General features: G+C 36.0%; 3 protein-coding genes across 3 annotated transcripts in view; 1 reads left to right on the forward strand and 2 right to left on the reverse strand.

Moving 5' to 3' along the window:
* The window catches only part of clstn2a (calsyntenin 2a), a 288222-nt gene extending 285392 nt beyond the window's left edge, over nt 1-2830 (forward strand). The window contains exons 16-17 of the mRNA XM_048162822.1: nt 713-900; nt 1860-2830. Of these exons, the coding sequence (XP_048018779.1) occupies nt 713-900; nt 1860-2063 (392 nt within the window). The 3' untranslated portion in view covers nt 2064-2830. The remainder of the gene's footprint in view (nt 1-712; nt 901-1859) is intronic.
* Nucleotides 2831-8544: 5714 nt separating this feature from the next.
* LOC125250328 (complement C1q-like protein 2) lies at nt 8545-14054 on the reverse strand. The gene is made up of 3 exons (XM_048162858.1): nt 13678-14054; nt 9356-9481; nt 8545-9228 (listed from the first exon to the last, which is right to left on the reverse strand). Exons 1-3 carry the CDS (start codon nt 13931-13933, stop codon nt 8948-8950), a joined length of 663 nt encoding a protein of 220 aa, XP_048018815.1. The 5' UTR covers nt 13934-14054; the 3' UTR covers nt 8545-8947.
* Nucleotides 14055-19521: 5467 nt separating this feature from the next.
* On the reverse strand, nt 19522-20949 carry LOC125250326 (cerebellin-3-like). The gene is made up of 3 exons (XM_048162856.1): nt 20496-20949; nt 20093-20218; nt 19522-19977 (listed from the first exon to the last, which is right to left on the reverse strand). Exons 1-3 carry the CDS (start codon nt 20797-20799, stop codon nt 19697-19699), a joined length of 711 nt encoding a protein of 236 aa, XP_048018813.1. The 5' UTR covers nt 20800-20949; the 3' UTR covers nt 19522-19696.
* Nucleotides 20950-24791: the final 3842 nt, after the last annotated feature.

Genomic DNA, 24791 nt, shown 5'->3' on the forward strand with positions numbered 1-24791 from the left:
AGAATTTTCATGTTTTCACTGTTATATGGTAGAGGGCGCTATTATGCATCTTCTGAAAGAAGAATCTGTAGAATATGGTCATGCAGAATAAGGCATTAATATGTGCTTAATAAGTACTAATAAACAGCCAATATTCTATTAATATGCATGCTAATAAACAACTAGTTAAAAGACCCTAAAATAAAGTGTTACTAAATGTTAATAAATGTTAATAATATTTCACAGTATTAATGTTTTTACTGTATGTTTTCATACCAAACTCTGTGTGTATACATATATATATTGGCTGAGAGCCGTGCAATATTCCCCCGGTATCTACACTGGAACCATATATTAGAATGATTAAAATTACTTCTGATGAAATATGCTGGCGTTAGATGAGACTTTCAGATGGCAGATGGGGCACAGGTGTGGGGTCGACAGCAGGTCAGGGGGAATTCTGGGCCTGACAGGAGCTAGTGAACCTCAGGATGGGTGTCTCAAGGTGTTTGATGCAGAAAAAGACTGGAAAATAGATGCCTCTAACATGGAAAGGGTTTTGGGCTTCTTGGTTGTACAGTATCAAAGGCTGGCAACAGAAATATATGACAATGTTCAATAAATAATTATGTTAATAATAATCACAACAGACAGTTTATGCAGTTTTAACCATGTTTTGTAGCAATGTAATATAGAATTCATATGCAGTATGTCTGTCTGTATGTGTCATCAGGCACACCTCCTGCTGCCACAGTGGTCATTGTAATGTGCATCGCTGCTCTGGTGGTCATTGTGGTCTTGGGCATCTACCGCATCCACACCACCCACCAGGACGGCTCAAAAGAGGACGAAGAGGGAAGAAAAGACCCAGAGATGGACTGGGACGACTCCAATCTCAACATCACTGTTAATCCCATGGAGGTCAGTATGTGCCTCATTGCTAAAGAGAAATGTCGGGGAAGCAACTTTAATCATAGTTTGAAAATACAGTCAAGCTACTGTAAAAGACTAATGAAAATGTATTGAAGTTACTTAAGAGGGCAATATATATATATATATATAATTTTCTTTTTTGATAAATACAAAAATCTTTCTAATATATTTTGAATGTAATCAGAGCCATATGTGTGGCACAGAAACAGAGATGGGTTTTCAATGAATAAACGATCTCAGAGTGATCTTGTCAAACCATAAAATTCAATGCGCAGACTTCACACATACAGTACTATGCTTATGACAAAATTTATGTAATTTCCTGTGTGCGTACCCTAGTGTACTTGTAAAAACCGAGGTATACTTTGGATGAATCAACCAACTTGTAAAATTTCTAGTTTCTAATAAGATCAAGTTGGAAAGAATCATTTAGGATGAACTGATTCATTGGAATGAATCAAAAAAACATTCAAATTTTGACATACAAGAGAGGACAGATTATGATGAACCAATTCTCTTGAATGAATCACACTTTTCTACATGTAGGTGAGCACCTTTGATTATTATTTTAGCTCAAATTTATTTATATACTATAATAATTAGCTTTTATTTTAGTTTTAAGTTTTTTTATTTTAGTTTAAGTTTTAGTAATTTTGTTACAGTATGTGTTTGTCATTTTTATTACTTTTTTAATATTTATATTTAGCTTTTTCAATTTATTTTTAATTACTTTTGTAATTTTAGTATTTAAACTTATTTTATTTCAGTTAGTTTTTCCAATTTTCATTCATGTAATTAACTTTTTAGGTTTAAGATTTTAGCTTCATTTAAATGAATGAATAGTTCCAGTTTTAGTGAACAGTAACACACCACAGCTCTGGAGTTTTACCGTTTTTATCATGAAGATGTTCTAAATATAATTTGCGTCATTCTGTTGTTGGTTCCAGAGCATCGACGGGACTCAGATTGCTGAGGAGGTGAGAGAGGAGGAGCCAGAGGAAGAGGAGGATGAAGACGAAGAGGATGATGAACTGTCAGGAGATCTCTCTAGTGCTGAATCCGAGGACACTGATGAAGAGGAGGAGACTAACATTCTGAAGGGAAAAGTGAATGGAAAGCTGGAGTGGGACCCGTCTACGTTACCCTATTAAAACACACACACAGTCTCTCTCTCACACACACACACATGCATACACTTTCACACAAGCAAGATTCACACGCAGACATAGACTTGTGCACACACACGTACACGTATATACATGAAACACTCGCATTTAATGCCCTCTCACACTTACAGAAGCCAGAATTTATTGCCTGAAAAGCTGTCCAACTTCAACCTGATTTTGACTCTGTCCAACAGCCACAAAAAGCATCCTGTACCGCCATCTGCTGGTCAATATTGGGACGCGCACCCCTCGGTCCAAACGCTGCGAAGCCTCTATGTTCTTCTGTAGTGTATAAGCTGCAGTGTCTCAGTAGATCTGCAAAAATGAAAGATAAATTGACACAATGGAATAAATTGTGAATCAACATCTCTGGGATGTTTTTTTTTTTTTTTTTCATGTTTACTGTTTTTTGTGCGTTTTGTGTTGATTAATCAGATTATAATCTAACATCATGATGCTTTCTCCCTTTCTGAAATACTAAACTGTAATATTTGACAGTGTGGCTATGCCTTCACCATTTGTTGTCTTCAGAGTAACGTTTAATATTGCATTGATGTGCAATAGTAAATACCCAAAAGTTGTTTTTTCAATGAAACTATATAATAATGATATTTTCTTCATTTGAAATTTAGAAAATAGGTTTATTGTAGATCCTCAGAGAGATTTTGATTGAGATGTTCTCTTTAAACAAAAGGTATATAATAATTTATGGAAGCTTGTTTCCGCTACAGAATAAAAAATCTAAAAAAATATATAATTGCGACTTTTTATCTCACATTTTTTTCTCGTAATTGCAAGTTTACATATTGCAAATCAAGATTGTGGGGTATAAACTCACAGTTGATAAAAAAAAAAAAAATTCAGAATTGCAAGTTTATATCTCACAATTCTTTCTTTATTTCTCTGAATTGCGAGTTTATATTTCACAGTTCAGACTTTATAACTTGCTATTGTGAGTTTATCTAACAATTCTAAGAAAAAATCTGAACTGCGGATATAAACTTTTTTGTTAAATAAACTCGCAATTGAGAAAAAAAGTCAGAATTGTGGAATATAAGCTTGCAATGCAAGAAAAAGTAAGAATTGCGACTTTATTTCACCAAATTGCGAGTTTCACAAGTATATTTCACAATTTGGATTTTATAATTTACAATTGCAAGTTTATATCTTACAATTTGGAGAGAAAAAAAGTCAGAATTACGGGATGTAAACTTGCAATTTTGAGAAATAAAGTCGCAATTGTGGAAAAGTCCGAATTTCACGTTTATATTTTGCAATTCTGACTTTAGAATTTGCAATTGTGAGTTTATATCTTTTTTATATCGAGTTGCCAGAAAAAAAGTTATAATTATGACTTTATAATTATAATTACTTTATAATTATAACTTTTATAAAAAAGTAAGAATTGCGATTTCATTTCACCAAATTGCGAAAATTGTTTCACAGTTCGGATTTTATAACTTACAATTGCGAGTTCATATCTCACAATTCTTTCTTTATTTCTCAGAATTGCAAGTTTATATTTCACAGTTCGGACTTTATAACTTGCTATTGTGAGTTTATCTAACAATTCTAAGAAAAAATCAGAACTGCGGATATAAACTTGCAATTTTGTTAAAAACTCGCAATTGAGAAAAAAAGTCAGAATTGTGGAATATAAGCTTGCAGTGCAAGAAAAAGTAAGAATTGCGACTTTATTTCACCAAATTGCGAGTTTCACAAGTATATTTCACAATTTGGATTTTATAATTTACAATTGCAAGTTTATATCTTACAATTTGGAGAGAAAAAAAGTCAGAATTACGGGATGTAAACTTGCAATTTTGAGAAATAAAGTCGCAATTGTGGAAAAGTCCGAATTTCACGTTTATATTTTGCAATTCTGACTTTAGAATTTGCAATTGTGAGTTTATATCTTTTTTATATCGAGTTGCCAGAAAAAAAGTTATAATTATGACTTTATAATTATAATTACTTTATAATTATAACTTTTATAAAAAAGTAAGAATTGCGATTTCATTTCACCAAATTGCGAAAATTGTTTCACAGTTCGGATTTTATAACTTACAATTGCGAGTTCATATCTCACAATTCTTTCTTTATTTCTCAGAATTGCAAGTTTATATTTCACAGTTCGGACTTTATAACTTGCTATTGTGAGTTTATCTAACAATTCTAAGAAAAAATCAGAACTGCGGATATAAACTTGCAATTTTGTTAAAAACTCGCAATTGAGAAAAAAAGTCAGAATTGTGGAATATAAGCTTGCAGTGCAAGAAAAAGTAAGAATTGCGACTTTATTTCACCAAATTGCGAGTTTCACAAGTATATTTCACAATTTGGATTTTATAATTTACAATTGCAAGTTTATATCTTACAATTTGGAGAGAAAAAAAGTCAGAATTACGGGATGTAAACTCGCAAATATAAAGTCGCAATTGTGGAAAAGTCCGAATTGTTTATATTTTGCAATTCTGACTTTAGAATTTGCAATTGTGAGTTTATATCTTTTTTATATCGAGTTGCCAGAAAAAAAGTTATAATTATGACTTTATAATTATAATTACTTTATAATTATAACTTTTATAAAAAAGTAAGAATTGCGATTTCATTTCACCAAATTGCGAACATTTTCACAATTCAGATGTTATAACTTACAATTGCGAGTTCATATCTCACAATTCTGAGAAAAAGGTCTGAATTGCGGGATATAAACTTGCAATTTTGAGAAATAAAGTCGCAATTGCAAAAAAGTCACAATTGTGAGTTTATATCTCGCAATTTTTACTTTATTTCTTAGAATTGCAAGTTTGTATTTTGCAATTTGGACTTTAGAATTTGTAATTGTGAGTTTAATTTTTTTTCAAATCTTCAATTGAATTGTGGGTTATAAACTCACAATTGCAAGAAAAAGAAAGAATTGCGAGCTTAAATTTTGCAATTTGGATTTTATAACTCACAATTGCAAGTTTATATCTCACAATTTTGAGAAATAAAGTCGCAATTGAAAAAAAAAAAGAATTGCATGTTCATATCTTGCTATTTTTACTTTATTTCACAGAATTTCAAGTTTATATTTTGCAATTTGGACTTTAGAATTTGCAATTGTGAGTTTGTCTTTTTTACATCTTCAACTGCGAGAAAAAAATAATTGGCGGATATAAATTCGCAATTTTAAGAAATTAAGTTGCAATTGCGAAAAAAAATTCAGAATTGCAAGTTTATATCTCACAATTTTGAGAAAGTCGCAACTGCAAAAAAAAAGTCAGAATTGCATGTTCATATCTCGCAATTTTTACTTTATTTCTCAGAATTGCAAGTTTATATTTTGCAATTTGGACTTTAGAATTTGCAATTGTGAGTTTATATCTTTTATACATCTTCAATTGCGAGGAAAAAAAAAGAATTGTGGGATATAAATTTGCAATTGCAAGTTTATATCTCACAATTCTGATAAAAAAGGTCAGAATTGTGGGATATAAACTTGCAATTTTGAGAAATTAAGTCGCAATTGGGAAAAAAAGTCAGAATTGCAAGTTTTTTTTTCAGACTTTAGAATTTGCAATTGTGTTTATATCTTTTTTTATCTTGAGTTGCGAGAAAAAAAAGTTATAAGGAGATATAACCTCGCAATTGTGAGGAAAAAAGTCAGAATTGTGAGAGAAAAATTTGCAGTTACCTTCCCTCCACCAAACAAACATTCCACCAAAGTTTGTTTGGTGGAAACAAACTTCCATAGTAATGAAATCAAACTTTATTTTCCCTTTTTCTCGGTGGTAAGATAGGAGGAAGCGTGTCTGTACATTTTTATATGCCTGTCTTCTGTACATAGGGAACAGTAGAGTAGTTGAATGGTGACTCAGACTCCTCACGTCCTCCTGCATCCCTCACACAGCCTGTTTGTGTCCACACTTGCTTGCTGAAGAGGAAGGTTCCTCCTCCTCCTCCTCTCTCTGTCTGTGTTGATCTCTTTTATCGTTCATGGTGTCCTCCTCACCTCACCTGCGGATGGTTTCTCCCTCACTCCAGCTCAAATAGATTTGTCTGAGCCTCTGTAGACAAAGGCACTTTTAAACTATTAAAGGAAAGAAAATAGAAGAAAATTGTTCAATGATTTTAGCCTGGGGCTATTTTGGTATATTGTGAAGGTCTTTACTAACCTCCCCAAAGTGTACAGTTCAATTAAATCTTCAGGAAAAGAAAAAAAAAATAGGGATGTAAGAAAAGTACAAACAAAAGCAGTCTTTGTGAAAACTGACAGAGTAAAAGCATTTATCAGTGTCACAGAGGTGTTTGATTTCCTGTAGAGGAGAGTTTAATAGATGACACTTATGTTTCCCCTGAACATGTGCGTTTATGAATATGTGCATTGAGTTTCATGTAATGTCTGTTGCAGTGGTTAGGATTTCTCATCCCATCAGCCAAAACGTGCTTGTGATGTCAGCCTTGTGAGACATCCCGTCCCCCTCCGTCCACCTCCAGACCTTTCATTCCTATATTTCGCTTGTCCTTTTTACCATGTGTGTTATAGAACAGGTACAAAAAAATAAAATTTTAAAAAGATCAACCCTGTAAAATCATGTAAGACTATTCTTTTGTATATGTTTCTCTCCTTTTGTTTTGTAAAGGGTTTTTGTTTAACTTCTTTGATGGTCACTGCAGCACTTTCTGTACATTGACCAATAAAGACTTTCCTTAGAATGAGTGAAAGTGTTTCATTTCCGTTCAAATGATAATTATTATGCTTTGTGTATATACTTGAGGACAAAACTGTATAGCTATATCTATTTGATCATGAAATGAAATACACACATAGGCCTGTGTATACAGGCTTTATGACCAAAAATCTGATTTTAATAGCAGATTACAAGTGGACAAATACACCTGTTGTTATCTTCTGAGCTATTCTGAGATGAGTCTGAAGTCTGCGGTCTTTTAGCCTCGTATTTAATAGCGCTCCATTATGATCGCTGTTGATGAGGAGCACAATATGATGGTTATTCGGCAATTGTTTTTACTTATAGACACATTAAAACATTTATTAAACCATTCTTTTTAAAGAAAGTGACACAGAGTACACCACCTCCTGCAAAAAATTCATAATCAAATACTAAGCAACCACTGACATTGTCATTTTAAAGCTTAGAAACTCACCTTTTTAATGCATCCAATCATTTTGATTTTGAAACTCTTAACAAGTGCTTAGTAGTTCTGGAGTGCTCCACCTAGCTACAAAAAAAATTAATACTCATATTTTTCAAAACTACTACCTTGATCAACACAAAATAGGTGTTATTTGAAAGCTTAGAGTCTGAATTTTACAATAAATGTAGCCAATTTCATTAACTCCCAAGTAGTGCTGTACAAGTTTTTGTATGGGAAGCCCCCCCCCCCCAAGAGCAAGACCCATATGTAAATAATATATGGATGCTGCATTTGCCACATTTTCACTCGTAACTTCATGAAACATGATTGTGAAAAATGGCACATCATTATTTACAGCAGATTCTCACGATTAAAATAAGTCATAATCTAATGCGTCAATCATGAGATATTCACGGAGTTACGACACATAAAACCCCACAGGCACACAGACGCTAAATAAAATCAGATGTAGCTTTCACGTGGCATTTTCGCTTATAACTTCATGAAACTAACTTCATTTTATAGTTAAATGGGATTAAAAAAATTGAATTTTTAATGGGTTTCAAAGGGGACATTTTGTCCTTAAAGGATTAGTCCACTTTCAAATAAAATTTTCCTGATAATTTACTCACTCCCATGTCATCCAAGATGTTCATGTCTTTCTTTCTTCAGTCAAAAAGAAATGAAGGTTTTTGATGAAAACATTCCAGGATTTTTCTCCATATAGTGGACTTCAATGGCCTCCAAACGGTTGAAGGTCAAAATTACAGTTTCAGCTTTAAAGGGCTTTAAACGATACCAGACAAGGAATAAGGGTCTTATCTAGAGAAACCATCACTCATTTTTGACAAAAATGTAAATGTATATGCTTTATATAAACAAATGATCGTCTTCTAAGTGGTTCCACCAAAACTGCACTTTCGTATTCTTCAAAAAGCTTCCACTGAATGTCCTACACCTTCCCTATTCTACTTATGGAACAAACATTTTTCTGTAAGTAGAAAAATCCTGGAATGTTTTCATCAAAAACCTTAATTTCTTTTTGACTGAAGAAAGAAAGACATGAACATCTTGGATGACATGGGGGTGAGTAAATTATCAGGAAAATTTTTATTTGAAAGTGAACTAATCCTTTTAGGTCCTGAGTGGAACTATTTTGTGCATATTCAGTTTGAAGGCAACATCTACTGACTTGTGAAGTTGCTGATTCACTTTCTATAAGACCCTCTTCACAGAGCTTTATCACAGATTATTCAATCAATGAATGATAATTGAGAACCTAATGTGCAAGTTTATTTTATTGAGGAAACATATGGAGAATAAGCGAAAGTTGAATTCTGTGTGTAAAAAGTTTATTAACAATGGAGATATTTAACAAAGGCATGCACATAATGACAAATACAAACTGGATATCGTATACCAAAATGATACTGTGTTGCAAAATGTGCTTGTCATGTAATCATAACATTACATATTGTTCAGTAAAATTATAAAGGAACCCGCCATTAATGACAATAATTAAATCTATTGTAAGAGACGATGAAAGCTAAAATCACAAATTAAGTTTCTTAAAAAAAGTTTATATTTACAAGCAATTCATTTTAATAGAACTATCAAATAACACGAAATATGACTCAACAAACATTAAGACTTTAGCCTCATAAGATGATGTTCTGTAATGCATTTATGAATCTGGATGTCTTTACATGAATTTATTAAGACCATCAAAGAGAATAAAGTAAATGGCCAACAAATGAAGTGTGGTCATTTACATTATCAAAGACCCATGTATTTTCCCGGAGACGCACATAGACATGATCTCCTCTCTCTAGAGTCAAAGAGATTGAGTTGGATCCTGTGTCATAGCGGTCACTGAGAGGATGATTGTAAACAGTTATCATCTGTTGTCCATTTTTAAAGAGTCTTAGACCCATTCCCCTAGATGAGCGGTTATGTCCGGAGATTGTGAAGAAATAGACGCCTTTAACTGGTGCTGTGAAGATACCTGTAATGATATATGCAACAATTAATTATCAAGCATTTTTATGGTCATTTAATTACACTGTTTATCTGATATGAAGCTTTCAGAGTTCGATAACACACAGATTCAGGTTCAGTGTAAGAACACACACCAGTGGTTGGGTTGTAAGCTCTTCCTTCATTCACAAACACATCTTGGTAAGCCAGAGTGATCTCAGTGTTGAAAGGTCCAAAGTTTCCAATGGGTCCAAGTGTGGCGGCAAATGCCACTTTATATTCTGTGAGAATCAGAGATCATATTTTGTTAAAAAATAATCATGCAAACCTCTGTAATAACACGTAAGATCACAAACTATATTTCCTCTTTGTATTGGTTATGTATATGGTCTGTCTGTTTGAATATGTTTATTCTAGTTGCTATAGTTAATGAGAAACTAATTTATTATTGCTTTGCACTGTTCTGCTATGCTTATGACCAACAACCCCGCTAGAAAGTTTATGTTCCCAGAACATTCTCGTCCCCACTGGTGTTAAGGACACTGTCTAGTAACGTTCCCAGAACGTTCACAGACGGTCACAATGTGGAGTTTTTTTAAGGTTTGGGGGACTTTATTCGGTGGACCTTCAGGGAACATTCAAGACGTTCTTTGAACATTTAGGGAACATACTTTATTTGGAAATGTTCTCAGAACATCCCTGCTCCCCTTGTCAAAAAATTTAATTGAAAATTAGAGCTAAATTGACAAACAAAAGTGGCTGTTCAAACAAAAACAAATTTTTCTTAAATGTCTTACAAAAAAAGCTCTTTACTGGTAATTCCTGGATTAATATTATGAAACCTTTTCTTTAAAATGCAAATCTATTGTAGTAAGTCATTAGCTGACAGCAGCACACACATGAGCTAATGTAACTATCACTGCATCAGCAACTACACAGTTACAGCCTTTAAATAAAGCAATATGCAACCAGTGGCGGAGCCAGGATTTTTTTTACAGGGGTGGCCAGGCAGGGGCCAGCAACGAGTCCGGGGTGGCACAGAAATCTTCATTATTTCAACATAAAAATGAGTCTGAATAGAATGTACTGGACTGTGCCCATACAACACAACTGAATACAGTTAATTTGTACTTAATTGTAATTGAGATAGTGAATTAGATCATGGAATGCTGAGTGAATTTGACCTTTTTTTTTTTAATCATTCCTCACCTGCAGGCATATTAATAAATGGCTCACACTATAGCTAAATTTTACCTCGTTCTGTCAGTTCAGGTTCTCAAAACCTCCAATAGCTTGTTCTCCATTGTTGCATCTTCATGGATGAGACAGATAACTACATACTGTAGTTCAAAGATTATTCAACCTTCATTGAACTTTATGAATAATCAATGAACTTCAACAATTCTGAGTTTGTCTGTTTCAAAAACTAACCAAAAAAGTAAACACTAAATGTTTAACTTTCTATATTGTCAAAATAAATAATTGCAACAGTTCTGTCATACCTAAACTCAGTACAAAGGGGGAAAAAGTATTCTCTTTTGAATTCCCATATTGCTGATGCAGAAGTCAACAGCACATAAATGCCAGAATGTAAAATTAATTATTTTATGCATTTAAATGTGATACATTGTTGTTTGTTTGCAAAATTAGGACAATTCTAGTACAAATGCACAGTTCTCACATTTATTTATGCATTAAAAAATTACATATTTTGTGCCATACTGTGATCTCACATAGCAGAATATTAGAATATTTCATGTGACGCATAGGCCTATATACTGTATACCTCAAATAGGCCTACATGCATGCAGTTTTAACGCAGCTTTAATCGCCTTTTTGGTTATTTCATGACTTAATAGACGACAGAACTATGACGTTGCATGCTCGTAGTTTCTTTTGTGCTTTATTTATAGTGAGTAATAGGCCTATACAGCGCGCCGTATTTGCGCGTGATTGAAAAGTGCGCGGTCTTCCAACCCACCAGTTGAGAAACATTTACGTAAGCTATATATAATGTTCGCCGTTCACTGCTGTTCTACTTAAGCTCATTTGGCACCTGTATCATTTCCGCGCGCGTTTGACTTGCGCTGAGGTGAAGTTGGAGTGCGCGTTTGAAAAGTCTCCCGTTTTTTGGTCTTAGAGAGACGGTTCTGTGTTTAAATAAACGCAATTCTTGTCAACAAAAAAGTACACAGAAACAGCAGCTTTGAGCGGGGTGGCCAAAGGGGTGGCCAAGCTTAGGCCAAGGGTGGCCACGGCCACCCCTGGCCACCCCCTGGCTCCGCCCCTGCATGCAACAGATCATCAGTGTTTCTGGATCATCACTGACTGAAGCACAGGCTCTACTCTCCTGCACAATGGTGACCTCACTGCATCTTCACTTATTACAAACCACTCTGACTTTGTTTCTTTCATACACATCTTCTTAATGAGGTGTTGATGTTTTATCAAAATTTATAAATGTCATCGTTACGGAGGTAAGTGCTTGCTTTAGTTGGGCTCCTGACCCTTGACGTTTTGACTTTATTTTTTATCCAATTGCTGTAATTGTGTGTTTCTAACGCATTTTTTACAAAATTAAAAAAAAAAAAATGTGAGAAAAAAAATCTGATCAAATGGGTTTTGTTGCTCATTGTTGATAATTATATCATCATATAGTGGTCTTATTCATTGGTCTCTGAATATTGTGTTTCTTTCATGTTGTAGTCCTATGGAAATGCATAAAATTCTGTCCTGCTTTGATATTTTAAAAGTTTTTATCATTATGCAGAAATTCATACAACATCATGTAGATTCACACAGGCATCAAGATTCTGCGTATGAACCTCGACAATGGGGACAAAATGTTCAGATAAACAGATCAGTTCTGAGCATCACAAAACAAGCTACAAAAGTCACAAAAAAGATTTTGGTTTAGTGCCACCATTGTTGAGGTTCATACGCTGATTCATGATGTCTGTGTGAGACTAAAAGACACAATTTCTATTGCGTTATTTGCGATAACAATTGTGTTTTGGAAACACAGTTAAAACAGCCAGAGAAAATCTAATCAAGAGTCCATCTAAAGCAAACGCTCACCCCCATAATGGTGACTTCAAACTTTATTATTTTCTATAAAACACCCACGCAGAAGGCGACGTTCTCGTGACTTTGCACAACTTTGCCTAAAAGTGATAAAAATTCTGACATTTTACAGAACATTTGGGACATAAAACGTCCTCTTTTGGTAAAGTGCTGCAGTTCAAGGTTCCTTATATGACTTTAGGGGACGTACGTTCCAATTTGGATAATTTTATGGTCACATAAGAATGTTACAAAGTGGATATTTGGGACATTAACTGAACGTTGCCACATGGTCCTCTGTTGGTCATTTAATAATGTTCCCGATATGAGTTTAGGGGGAACGTTCTTATTTTGGTTATTTTATGGTCGTGCAAAAACGTTACAAAGAGGACATTTGGGAAGTTAACAGAACGTCCAATAGAAATAGTCCCCTAAACATTCCCAGAACGTCCTGAAGGTCCACCAAATAACGTTCCCCAAACCTTAAAAGAACTCCACATCGTGACCGTCTCTGAACGTTCTGGGAACGTTACTAGGCAACGTCCTTAACACCAGTGGATGTTCTGAGACTGTTCTGGGAATGTAAAATTTCTAGCGGGGTAACCTGTCATCTAGTAACGTTCCCAGAACATTCAGAGACGGTCACGATGTGGAGTTCTTTTAAGGTTTGGGGAACGTTATTTGGTGGACCTTCAGTGAACGTTCAGGACACTCTGGGAATGTTTAGGGCAGTGTTTCCCAACCCTGTTCCTGGAAGGAACACTAACAGTACACATTTTCCAAATCTTCCTAATCAAACACACGTGATTCAACTCATCAGTTCGTTAGTAGAAACTCCCAGACCAGAAATATATGGTTCAGATAAGGGAGACATTCAAAATGTGTACTGTTGGTGTGCCTCCAGGAACAGGGTTGGGAAACACTGGTTTAGGGGACTATTACTATAGGACGTTCTGTTACCTTCCCAAATGTCCTCTTTGTAATGTTCTTGCGCGACCATAAAATAACCAAAATAGAACGTCCCCCTAAACTCATATCAGGAACGTTATTAAATGACCAACAGAGGACCATGTGGTCCCAATTCAGTTAATGTCCCAAATGTCCTCTTTGTAACATTCTTTTTTGACCATAAAATAACCAAAAGGGAACGTTCCCCTAAACTCATATATGGAAACTTGAACTGCAGCACTTTCATTACCAAAAGAGGATGTTTTAGGAACGTTCCGAAGGTTCTGAATTTTTGTTACCTTTTGAGAACTTTTTAGGGAACGTTGCACAAGGTCCTGAGAATGTTGCCTTCTACGTAGGAAAGATACTCATATAACTTAATTTTTTATCCATCCATAGGAATTGTTTTGCACTGATTTTTAATCTGTAAGTTTGTCACAAGTGAAATGACAGACGGGAGGGTTACCTTTTTTCCTGAGCTGTTCCTCAGTGACCTCCAGTCTGTACTTCAGAGACCTCATAGTGGATCTCAGCTCTGCCAGCTCAGCGTAGATCCCTGGGAGAAAGTGCTGAAACTCAGCAGAAGTCAAAACAGCACTTTCCTCTTCATTCAAACGCTCAGTCCCCTCAGTCTGCACTTCCTTCTCTTCCTGCTGGACCTCAGACATACAGGCACAGCTGAACAGAAGAAGCAGCAGCGGATACAGAATGGTGCAGGACATCTTTACCTGAAGATAATCTATAAGTGAAGAACTGCAGCTGTCAGTAAGGAAATTAATATTATTGTGCTTCTGTTGAATGTTCCTGCACCAGACACTTACAGTTGTTTTATATGCAGAAATATCCCTTCTGGATTAATGTTTAACTCATGACACATTTTATGAGGAAAGAAAGAAAATAAACATTTGTTTTGCAGATAATCACGTGTAAAACGTGATCCATCTATGAGAAAAACAATTTATATGCCCTGCTGATCAGTTCATATATGACACACAAGATATATACTGTAAGATATATGCAATATATGTAATATTAATCTTCAATTAAAACAGATTTTAAAAGTATCTTTTTATCAAGCTATTGTGTAAAACATGACACACGTGTGGAAAAATAACAAAAGACCAAAGGTCAGATTGATTTACAGTAGAATATAAACACTATCAGAGGTTTATTATTTAAAGCCATATTGTTAACTTCGTCTAATTGCAGTTTTGGACAAGAGGTTTCAGCGTCTGGTGCAACTCTTGAAAACAGGTGCATTGATGTTTAACTCATGACTCATGTAATTGAATGAGGAAAGAAAATATGAAATATAGGCTAGTTTAGTCACGTGAAGAAAATAATCACACCTGCAGGTCTGGTTGGAGTTTCTCTTTACGGCTGTGCCCTGCGGAGATCACATTTGTTGGCTGCATACGGCATTGAGATTGCCTCATTTCAGAAAAGTAACCATTATATTCCAAAGTTAGAACTACTTATTTCACTCACTGAAATGCAAATACAATTTTAATCTTTATATAATGTGTTTTTTTTGTGTGTGTGTGTGTGTGTGTGTGTGTGTGTGTGTTAATTGTTGCAGACCATGTACACCCTTTAACGGAAACGGTATTCCCTGGTGTCTGTGGCCTCTTTCAGCAGGATAATGCTCCTGACACAAAGCAAAAATGGTTCAGGAATGGTTTGAGGAGCACAACAATGAGTTTGATGTGTTGACTTATTCTCCAAATTCCCCAGATCTCAATCCAATGGAGCATCTGTGGGATGTGCTGAACAAACAAGTCCGATCCATGGAGGCTCCACCTCGCAACTTACAGGACTTAAAGGATCTGCTGCTAACATCTTGGTGCAGATACCACAGCACACCTTCAGGGGTCTAGAGGAGTCCATGCCTCGATGGGTCAGGGCTGTTTTGGCAGCAAAAGGGGGACCAACACAATATTAGGAAGGTGGTCATAATGTTATGCTTGATCGGTGTATATATATATATATATATATATATATATGCAAGAAAAAGTATGTGAACCACTTGCAGAATCTGTGAAAATGTGAGTAAATTTAATAAAATAAGAGAGATCATACAAAATGCATGTTATTTTTTATTTAGTACTGTCCTGAGTAAGATATTTTATTAGTGCAGATATTTCACACTGAGGACAACTGAGGGACTCAAACACAACTATTAAAAAAGGTTCAAACATTCACTGATGCTCCAGAAGGAAACACGATGCATTGAGAGTTGGGGGGTGTAAACATTTGACTTCAAATATCAAGGTAAATTGTACTTAATTTTTCTGCCGGGAAACATGCAAGTATCTTCTGTTGCTTCCGAAGGGCAGTACTAAATGAAAAACAATGATATTTAAATAAAATAAGAAAAATTGTGACATCTTCATCTTGTTAAAAAGTTTTCACCCCCCGACTCTTAATGCGTCGTGTTTCCTTCTGGAGCATCAGTGAATGTTTGAACCTTTTTTAATAGTTGTGTTTGAGTCCCTCAGTTGTCCTCAGTGTGAAAAGATGAATCTCAACATCATTCAGTCGCTGCTGGAAAAGGTTCAAATATACAAAAAATGCTTGAAAACTGAAGAATCTGCAGGAGCTGGAGGATTTTTCTGAAGAACAGAGCTCAGTTTAACTGCTCAAACAAGAGACTCATGAACAACCATCACAAAACAACAAAAAACAGTCATGGATCATCATGGGGCCATTTGAATAAATTCAGCTATTGTTTTGTCTTGTGAACTAAATGTAAACATCTTTTATGTAAAATATCTTACTCAGGACAGTACTAAATAAAAAAATAACATGCATGTTGTATGATCTCTCAATTTTATTAAAATTATTCACATTTTCACAGATTCTGCAAGGGGTGTGTGTGTTGATGGCGGCAGTTCATAGTTCGCATGCAAGTGAATGCCACAATGTTGTTTGGTAAAACTAAACAACCACACCCGTTGTAATGCAATAGGTGCAGATAAGATGCTTTGGCAACTATTATGGACTATGTGTTTGATTGCAACAATCAAGCTTGCATACAAATAAGCACTACTCGCTACCTCAGTTGTTCATTGACATAGTGAAAGATGTATATAGAGGCTCCTTTATTGAAGTAATCTGTGGAGAACAGCTCACTTACCCAACACCACTTCAGATATGCATTAAAACTGGCTGCCCTTGGAGTGCAATTCATTTTATAATTGCCATCAACCAATGGTTAAAATGGATGTGACAATGTGCCCCCCTGATATGATATCTCCTATTCCAGTGCAGGGCTATGCAGATGATGTCCAGGTCACTTCTACAGAAGAAAGTGTAGTTAAAAACATGCTGGCCAGAACAGATTGTTTTCTGAAATGGTCAGGTCTGGAGATTAAAGACACAAAATGTGCTGTTCTGTATGAGAGGAGGAGTGGAGGGAATAGGTGGTACCATTCAAAAACTGATAAATGTCCTGAGTTTACAGTAGCAGCAAATCCTATATGTGTATATTCTCTTCATGAGACATACACTTATCTTGGACACAAAATTAATATTGCAGGAGAATGGAAAAAGCAAGTAAACATCATCGTGTCAGAGTATACATCCAGGTTGCACTTGATTGACAAATGTCCACTGCCACAGAACCTGCTTTTGCTGAGTTCAACATGTTCCTGGGTCAACATTTTTGTTGATCCTGGAACAACATTCAAATCAACCAATCAGATTTGAGGAACAAGTTTACAGATTATGTCAAGTTTAGGCTTAAAATCATGAATTGGTGTTTCTATATCAGTGTTATTCATCTATCATTTCCCTCTGATTTTTGGGATAACTTATGGGTAGGATTAGGTTTAGGGATAGGAACAGGGTTAAGACTAAATTTTCAGACTGGAATGTTGTTCCAGGATCAACAAAATATGTTGATCCAGGAACGCATCTAACTTCGCAAAATCAGGACGTGCGTCCACTTCCACTGACTATGTAGTTAGAGGCTATTAGACAGGTGGCGCTGTCTAAAGTACAACATCTGTTCTCCAATGTTCATATTCAACAGAAAGTGCTGAGCGAATTGAATAACAAAACAGTGAGCTTGGTGCGAAAGTGGTTTGGACTGAATACACATAGCACTTGTGATATTATTTTTCATCCCCAATGGGAAGGAGGGTTGGGGGTGCCAAACATGATATGGATGCTGATTTCCCATCTTCTGAACATGCTGAATAATGATGATAAAGATGTTAGGGAGCTGGCTAGATCCTCCCTGTTCCTGGACCTAAGGAGACGCAAGGTGCCGTTGGCCAGGGAGTCAGAGCCTCACTTCCTTGGCTTCAAAATAAAACCCAGCGGGAAACTTGACACCCACTCTGCTGGTTTTGGTGTCAGGTCAGACTGGCCGGACTTGAATGATCTCTGTGTTCGAACTGGAGTATTGCTGGCAGTGGGAGAAGTCTGACTCTAAGGACTGTGAGAGTCTCAGAGGACATTATTACTGACCCCCTCACCTACGTCAGAGCAACAGCCACATACGGTGGTCATAGCCACCCGTTAACATCTACAGGTGCCCGGCGAACTCTTATGGACTTACATCAACATCACCAAAAACAACACTTGGCGCGACTGAAACTTCAGGGAAAACTTGCATGTCTTCCATCTGCTGATCACTCTGTTTCTCATTCACTTCTTAAGAATACAGCACTTAGTGAGGACATTGTCATTTTCACAGTAAAAGCTAGATTACAAGTTCTTCCTACTAGATTTAACCTTTCCATCTGGTTTTCTACAACTCAGGTACCACATTGGCTGCCATGCTTACAAGGGAATGTACATAGCACGCCATGACAGAATTGTGGACCTTATAGTGAAAGATATATCAAATAATTTCTCGTCTTCAGTAATAAAGTATAAACATTCCTGTGTAAAACCATACATGTTTCAGTATTGCAAAAGTAACTTTGAAACCTTTTCACATCTGTTGGCTTATACACCTGATGTTGTTGTGATTAATGAGGAGTCTACAGAAGTTGCTTGCACTTTTGACTCCAGTATGGAGGAAGCCTTTATGACTAAGGTAGTTAAATACCAACCACTCCTAAACACTATTTTAGAGATAGGTTATCGTGCCCGATTACTTGTTTTCATATTTGGCAGCTTAGGACATACACACAGGCTGGTAGTAAAAGGGCTTCAACAGCTTGGGATGCTCAAAAAAAAAAAAAAAGGGCTAAGCGGTTAGCAAGGTACTGTGCTCTGTCTGCTATTATAGGCAGCCGCCTTGTTACTTATACCCATAAAAACTGAGAGTTATGCTTAATATTGTGATGATCTGCTGTATGCTATTGGTCCTTGATTTTGTACATGTATTTGACTGCACCACTATTTATGTCCCTGTGGATTATTTCTCTTAAGTGGATTTAAATAAATTGTTAAAATGTGTGTGTAATTCTGAATTCTGAGAAGAAAAAAAAGAAAAAAAAATCCAAGATTCAGTTTAAGCTGTGGGTTAGTTTGTAGTCATTTATAATTACTCTTAGAAGTACATGGTATATTCTCAGTTTAATAGCAAAGTAAGCAGGTTTATAATCACTGCTACTTTCTTGTGGTCACAACTGAGAGATGACAAAGGCAAACTCAGACACCCCAAACCTCTGAGTCCCAGAGGGTGAGCAACCGCATAGTCTCAGCATGGGTGTTCTGGATCACCGGATGGAGAGTTTAGGTAAAGATTCTGCCAGATCTCACATCTCTGATTCTATCTTAATAGTTCTATTGGCCATAGATGATGAAGTGTGTGTATGTTCTTTGTTCATAGGTGATGAAAGAATCTCTACAGAAGAAGAGGAAGTGAATCAAGACATTGTTTGAAAGCTATACAGCATCTAATGACTTGTAAAGTTTGTTGATTATTAACTTTCTCTAAATCCCTCTGCACAGAGCTTTTCCTACTGACAGATCACTCAGCCACAATGAATGACAATTAATGTGTGAGTTTCTTTTATTAAGGAAACATATGGAGAATAACCATGTTAAATATCCCTAATATATATATATATATATATATATATATATATATATATATATATATATATATATATATATATATATATAATATATACATTTTCCAAAAATGTTGAATTCTGTGTGTAAAAAGTATCAATACATTAAGGATATTTAACATGGTCAATGGTGTGTGCATAATTACAAATACAAATAGGTTATTATACACCAAAATAACATTGTGCCTAACTGATATTTTTCAGTAAAAATGTAAAGAAAGTAAGAATCTGTAAGAATCATTTAAAGCTACAACCACAAATTAAATTACTTTATAACATTTACAAACAATTAATTTTAATAAAACTGTCACAGAGATAAAATTACATGAAATATGAATGAACAAACAAACATTTATTTTACTCTTTAGTGAATCAGCACTTGTCTTAAAAAATCATCACCTGCAGTTAAGACTTGTTGAGAAGTATGTTGAACTTCATGAATTTAATAAGACCTCAAAGAAAAAAAAGTAAATGGCCAGCAAATGAAGTTAAGTCAGCTTCATTATTAAAGACCCATGTATTGTGTCGGAGACGCACATAGACATGATCTCCTTTCTCTAGAGTCAAAGAGAATGAATTAGCTGTTGATTCATAGCGTTCACCTAGAGGATGATTAATAACAAATACCATCGGTTGTCCATTTTTAGAGAGACTTAGATCCATTAGTCTGTTTGAGCGGTGACGTGCAGAGACAGAGAAGAAATAGACGCCTTTAACTGGTGCTGTGAAGATACCTGTAATGACATATGCAACAATTAACACTGATGCTTTTATGCTCATATAATTACACTGTTTATTTCACATGTAGATTTCAGAGTGTGATATCAAACATTGATGCAGAACACACACCAGTGGTTGGGTTGTAAGCTCCTCCTTCATTCACAAAGACCTTTTTGTAAACCAGAGTGATATCAGTGTTGAAAGGTCCAAGGTCACCAATGGGTCCAAGTGTGGCGGCAAATGCCACTTTATAATCTGTGAGAATCAGAGTTCACAATTTGTCAAAAACAGTCATTAAACCCCTGTATAATATGTCAATTACACATCTCAAGATGTTTATTCCAACAGATGGTTAGTTAACAATAAACTGAACTATAAGGATGTATTCTGAAATTACTTGGCATTCATCTACCATATATTTATCTACCATATATTTGGATATATTTTATTTTATCCATCCATAGTAATTAATTTTGTTTTCGTTTTCCATCTGCAAGTTTGACAAGTGAAATGAGAACAAACACAGGGTTACCGTTTCTCTTGAGCTGCTCCAGTTGTTCCTCAGTGTTCTCCAGTTTTTTCTCAGTGACCTCCAGTTGTTTCTCATTGTCTTCCAGTTTGTTCTTCAGAGAACTCACAGTGGATTTCAGCTCTGTCAGCTCAGTGTAGATCACTGTGAGAAAGTGTTGTTGACACTCATCAGGAGTCAAAACAGCACCTCTTTGTTCCACAGTCAAACGCTCAGCCTGCACTTCGTTCTCTTCCTGCTGGACCTCAGACATACAGGCACAGCTGAACAGGAGAAGCAGGAGCGGATACAGAATGGTGCAGGACATCTTTACCTTAAAGTTTTGCAGTCACACCACTTAAACACTTTCCTGTGATGAGCTGGCTACTTGATGTGTTAATTACCAGAGTACACAAGAACTGCACCGCAACTGTGAGTGGAAAAAAAAAAAGAATATTACTGGGCTTCTGTTGAAGGTTCCCTACAGCCCTGCACAAGACACTTACAGGTATTTGTTCCAGAAATTCCAGAAAATCCTGATATATCCCTGGTGGGTTGATGTTTAACTAATGACACACATTTTATGAGGAAATATATTTGTTTAAATATATTGCAGATAACCACATGTGAAACATGATCCATCTACAGTATCAGCAAAATATAGCTTGTGTATGTGACACAAAATATAAGCATCTGATAAAAGAAAAGAGATAAATTCTCTGATATATAAGACATACTGGGTTTAATATTTAAAGACAAAATTAAGCTAGAAATGACACCACTTGTTAACTTTAATTTGACATATTGTAATGAGGCTTCAGCTTCTGATGAAGCTCTTGGTATAAAAGAGATGCACTGATGTTTAAAGACTCAGATCCAACTCAATCTCAACACTACAGCTTTGTATTCTGAATAAAAAATAAAAAAATAAAAATAGCCCGAACCCTTTGTGCAGGTATAGTGTCATTTGCTTTTTTTATAAGGATAAATCATAATACGAATCAATATTTGCATTTGTAGATTTTTGTGTATGTTCAATTTGTAATCATCCCCAGTTCACAAGCACGTCAACTGACCATTCCACAATAATCTTTATTTATTTTCATCATATGCCTACATGAGCCTTGTCTATGAACTCTCAGGTTTAGGACTAAGGCAAAAACTTATGAATTAGGCTGCATGTGTTAAAGAAGATTCATAAAAATTGCTACTGTAGGCCTACAAGTTAATCTGTCCCATTTATTTATTCTTTCATAAATTCATTCACAGACTAATTTATTCATTGTGTAAGTATCATGACAAGTGAAACATGTTATATAGACTAAATTGTAGCAACTGTGGACGAACCAGACAAATGAATCATTCAGATGATTCTTTCAAAACATAATTCTAATTCAGAATTGGGGTTCCGGCTCCGGCCCGTCTGCAGATAAAGCCAGGCTGATTACTTTTACGACACATGCTTCCTGATAGCAGAAGCGACATACCAAAGGGTCACCCAAGAAGACAGAGAGACAATCCAGACCCTTTTGTTTCCTTACTTCACAGGAAAGCCAAAGAGACTGTTGAACAATAAATCTGCTTCAAAATTGTTCCAACAATTTTAACGGACTTATCAAACATCTTTTAACTACATACATTTTGCATTATGTGTCCACAAGTACTACCTGTAAACAGTTAGGCTTTAGAACACTCACAATTCATGTAAATGTGTTAACTCTTGACTGAATGACTGAAAGTATGCCTTATTTGGACTTGATTTGATTCTTTCCCCCTTTCCTATATCCTGACTTGAATGAAATCTGTTTAAAATGTATTGTATTCCATTTAATAGAAGTTATGTTAAAATGGCACTCTCTGCTGAAGCAGAAACAGGATGTAACACTTATGTTTTATTGGGGGCAGAGGAAGGCCCTCTTGAAACAGGACAATGTCTGATTGGCCAAGACTCCTCAGAGGTGGGACAAACAACTAAGTTTAAACGATCATATTGCAAGATAGTGAGAGGGAGAAGTTGGTTAGTAAACGAGAAAGGAGTTGGTTCTGTTCTGGTAAGAGAAGTCAAGACAAGTACCAAGAACAATGGAGTAACAAGAAGAACAGACAAGCCGCTCATTCAAGCCATCCAACCTTCACTCACTTTCCTTTTCTTTACTTAATTGTCCTTTACCGCTGAAAGTCTTGTGTCCTAAGTTTCGCTGCAAAGTTCAACCAACGACTTTTGCCGCTTCAACTCCAGCGACAAAGAGTCTTCCCTTTAATTTTTCAGCAAGCTCAAACGTGATTGGGTTCTACCGAACACAACACGGACCTTGAATACCCTGCGACAACTCATCGACTTGGAAAACTCTTCTCTACACGCCAACGAGGGATATTCACATTCAAAGTCGACGCAAGCAAGTACCTCCAGATTAAAACTGAACTGGTGCATTTAATGATTCATGGTTCGTTCAGGTCAGATCTTCTGAAAAGCATAACTTTGCTAGGAATTCATCATATCCCACTCTCTCTCGCTCTCTCTCTCTCTCTCTCTCTCTCTCTCCTAAACTCTTTCTCTCTCACTTCCTGTCTTACTGCAACGCGTATGAATGAATGTATGTATGTATGTATGTATGTGTGTGTTCGTGGTAGATTAGCTTGTGTTAGAATAAATAAAATCTCTTGTAGATTTTAAAAGAAAGTGTCTTGTATTATGTGCTTTATGATTTAATGTCTTAAACTGTGATCAAGCTACCTGCTTTAATCAGGGTTTCACGAGTGTTGGATATTTATATCCGTTACAAGAGCTTATTACGGCTCGAGCAAATGAACGCTGGACGAATCAGTTGCTCGGTCGTAATCTAAACAACTCTTTATAATTCCCTATAAATATTTCATTTGAGCTAATTTTACTTCCTAGGGTGTTTTCCCTACAAAATATTTGTATTGCCTTTATGGTTTTTATTGTACTAACTGATTGATTTACAGGTGCTGGTCATATAATTAGAATATCATCAAAAAGTTGATTTATTTCACTAATTCCATTCAAAAAGTGAAACTTGTATATTATGTTCATTCATTACACACAGACTGATATATTTCAAATGTTTATTTCTTTTAATTTTGATGATTATAACTGACAACTAAGGAAAATCCCAAATTCAGTATCTCAGAAAATTTGAATATTACTTAAGACCAATACAAAGAAAGGATTTTTAGAAATCTTGGCCAACTGAAAAGTATGAACATGAAAAGTATGAGCATGTACAGCACTCAATACTTAGTTGGGGCTCCTTTTGCCTGAATTACTGCAGCAATGCGGCGTGGCATGGATTCGATCAGTCTGTGGCACTGCTCAGGTGTTATGAGAGCCCAGGATGCTCTGATAGTGGCCTTCAGCTCTTCTGCATTGTTGGGTCTGACATATTGCATCTTCCTCTTCACAATACCCCATAGATTTTCTATGGGGTTAAGGTCAGGCGAGTTTGCTGGCCAATTAAGAACAGGGATACCATGGTCCTTAAACCAGGTACTGGTAGCTTTGGCACTGTGTGCAGGTGCCAAGTCCTGTTGGAAAATGAAATCTGCATCTCCATAAAGTTGGTCAGCAGCAGGAAGCATGAAGTGCTCTAAAGCTTCCTGGTATACGGCTGCGTTGACCTTGGACCTCAGAAAACACAGTGGACCAACACCAGCAGATGACATGGCACCCCAAACCATCACTGACTGTGGAAACTTTACACTGGACCTCAAGCAACGTGGATTGTGTGCCTCTCCTCTCTTCCTCCAGACTCTGGGACCCTGATTTCCAAAGGAAATGCAAAATTTACTTTCATCAGAGAACATAACTTTGGACCACTCAGCAGCAGTCCAGTCCTTTTTGTCTTTAGCCCAGGTGAGGCGCTTCTGACGCTGTCTGTTGTTCGAGAGTGGCTTGACACAAGGAATGTGACAGCTGAAACCCATGTCTTGCATACGTCTGTGCGTAGTGGTTCTTGAAGCACTGACTCCAGCTGCAGTCCACTCTTTGTGAATCTCCCCCACATTTTTGAATGGGTTTTGTTTCACAATCCTCTCCAGGGTGCGGTTATCCCTATTGCTTGTACACTTTTTTCTACCACATCTTTTCCTTCCCTTCGCCTCTCTATTAATGTGCTTGGACACAGAGCTCTGTGAACAGCCAGCCTCTTTTGCAATGACCTTTTGTGTCTTGCCCTCCTTGTGCAAGGTGTCAATGGTCGTCTTTTGGACAACTGTCAAGTCAGCAGTCTTCCCCATGATTGTGTAGCCTATAGAACTAGACTGAGAGACCATTTAAAGGCCTTTGCAGGTGTTTTGAGT

The sequence above is a fragment of the Megalobrama amblycephala genome, linkage group LG17 (assembly GCF_018812025.1).
Source record: "Megalobrama amblycephala isolate DHTTF-2021 linkage group LG17, ASM1881202v1, whole genome shotgun sequence".
NCBI classification, from domain to species: domain Eukaryota; kingdom Metazoa; phylum Chordata; class Actinopteri; order Cypriniformes; family Xenocyprididae; genus Megalobrama; species Megalobrama amblycephala.

Bases quoted from the DNA above. Each gene is read 5' to 3' on its own strand.
- LOC125250328 (XM_048162858.1), bottom strand. From the start codon at position 13,933: ATGTCCTGCACCATTCTGTATCCGCTGCTGCTTCTTCTGTTCAGCTGT. The intron at 9,482-13,677 runs GTAACCCTCCCG...TGATTCTCACAG, and splicing joins GGAACAGCTCAGGAAAAAAG to AATATAAAGTGGCATTTGCC. The intron at 9,229-9,355 runs GTGTGTGTTCTT...ATATCATTACAG, and splicing joins AGCTTACAACCCAACCACTG to GTATCTTCACAGCACCAGTT.
- LOC125250326 (XM_048162856.1), bottom strand. From the start codon at position 20,799: ATGTCCTGCACCATTCTGTATCCGCTCCTGCTTCTCCTGTTCAGCTGT. The intron at 20,219-20,495 runs GTAACCCTGTGT...TGATTCTCACAG, and splicing joins GGAGCAGCTCAAGAGAAACG to ATTATAAAGTGGCATTTGCC. The intron at 19,978-20,092 runs GTGTGTGTTCTG...ATGTCATTACAG, and splicing joins AGCTTACAACCCAACCACTG to GTATCTTCACAGCACCAGTT.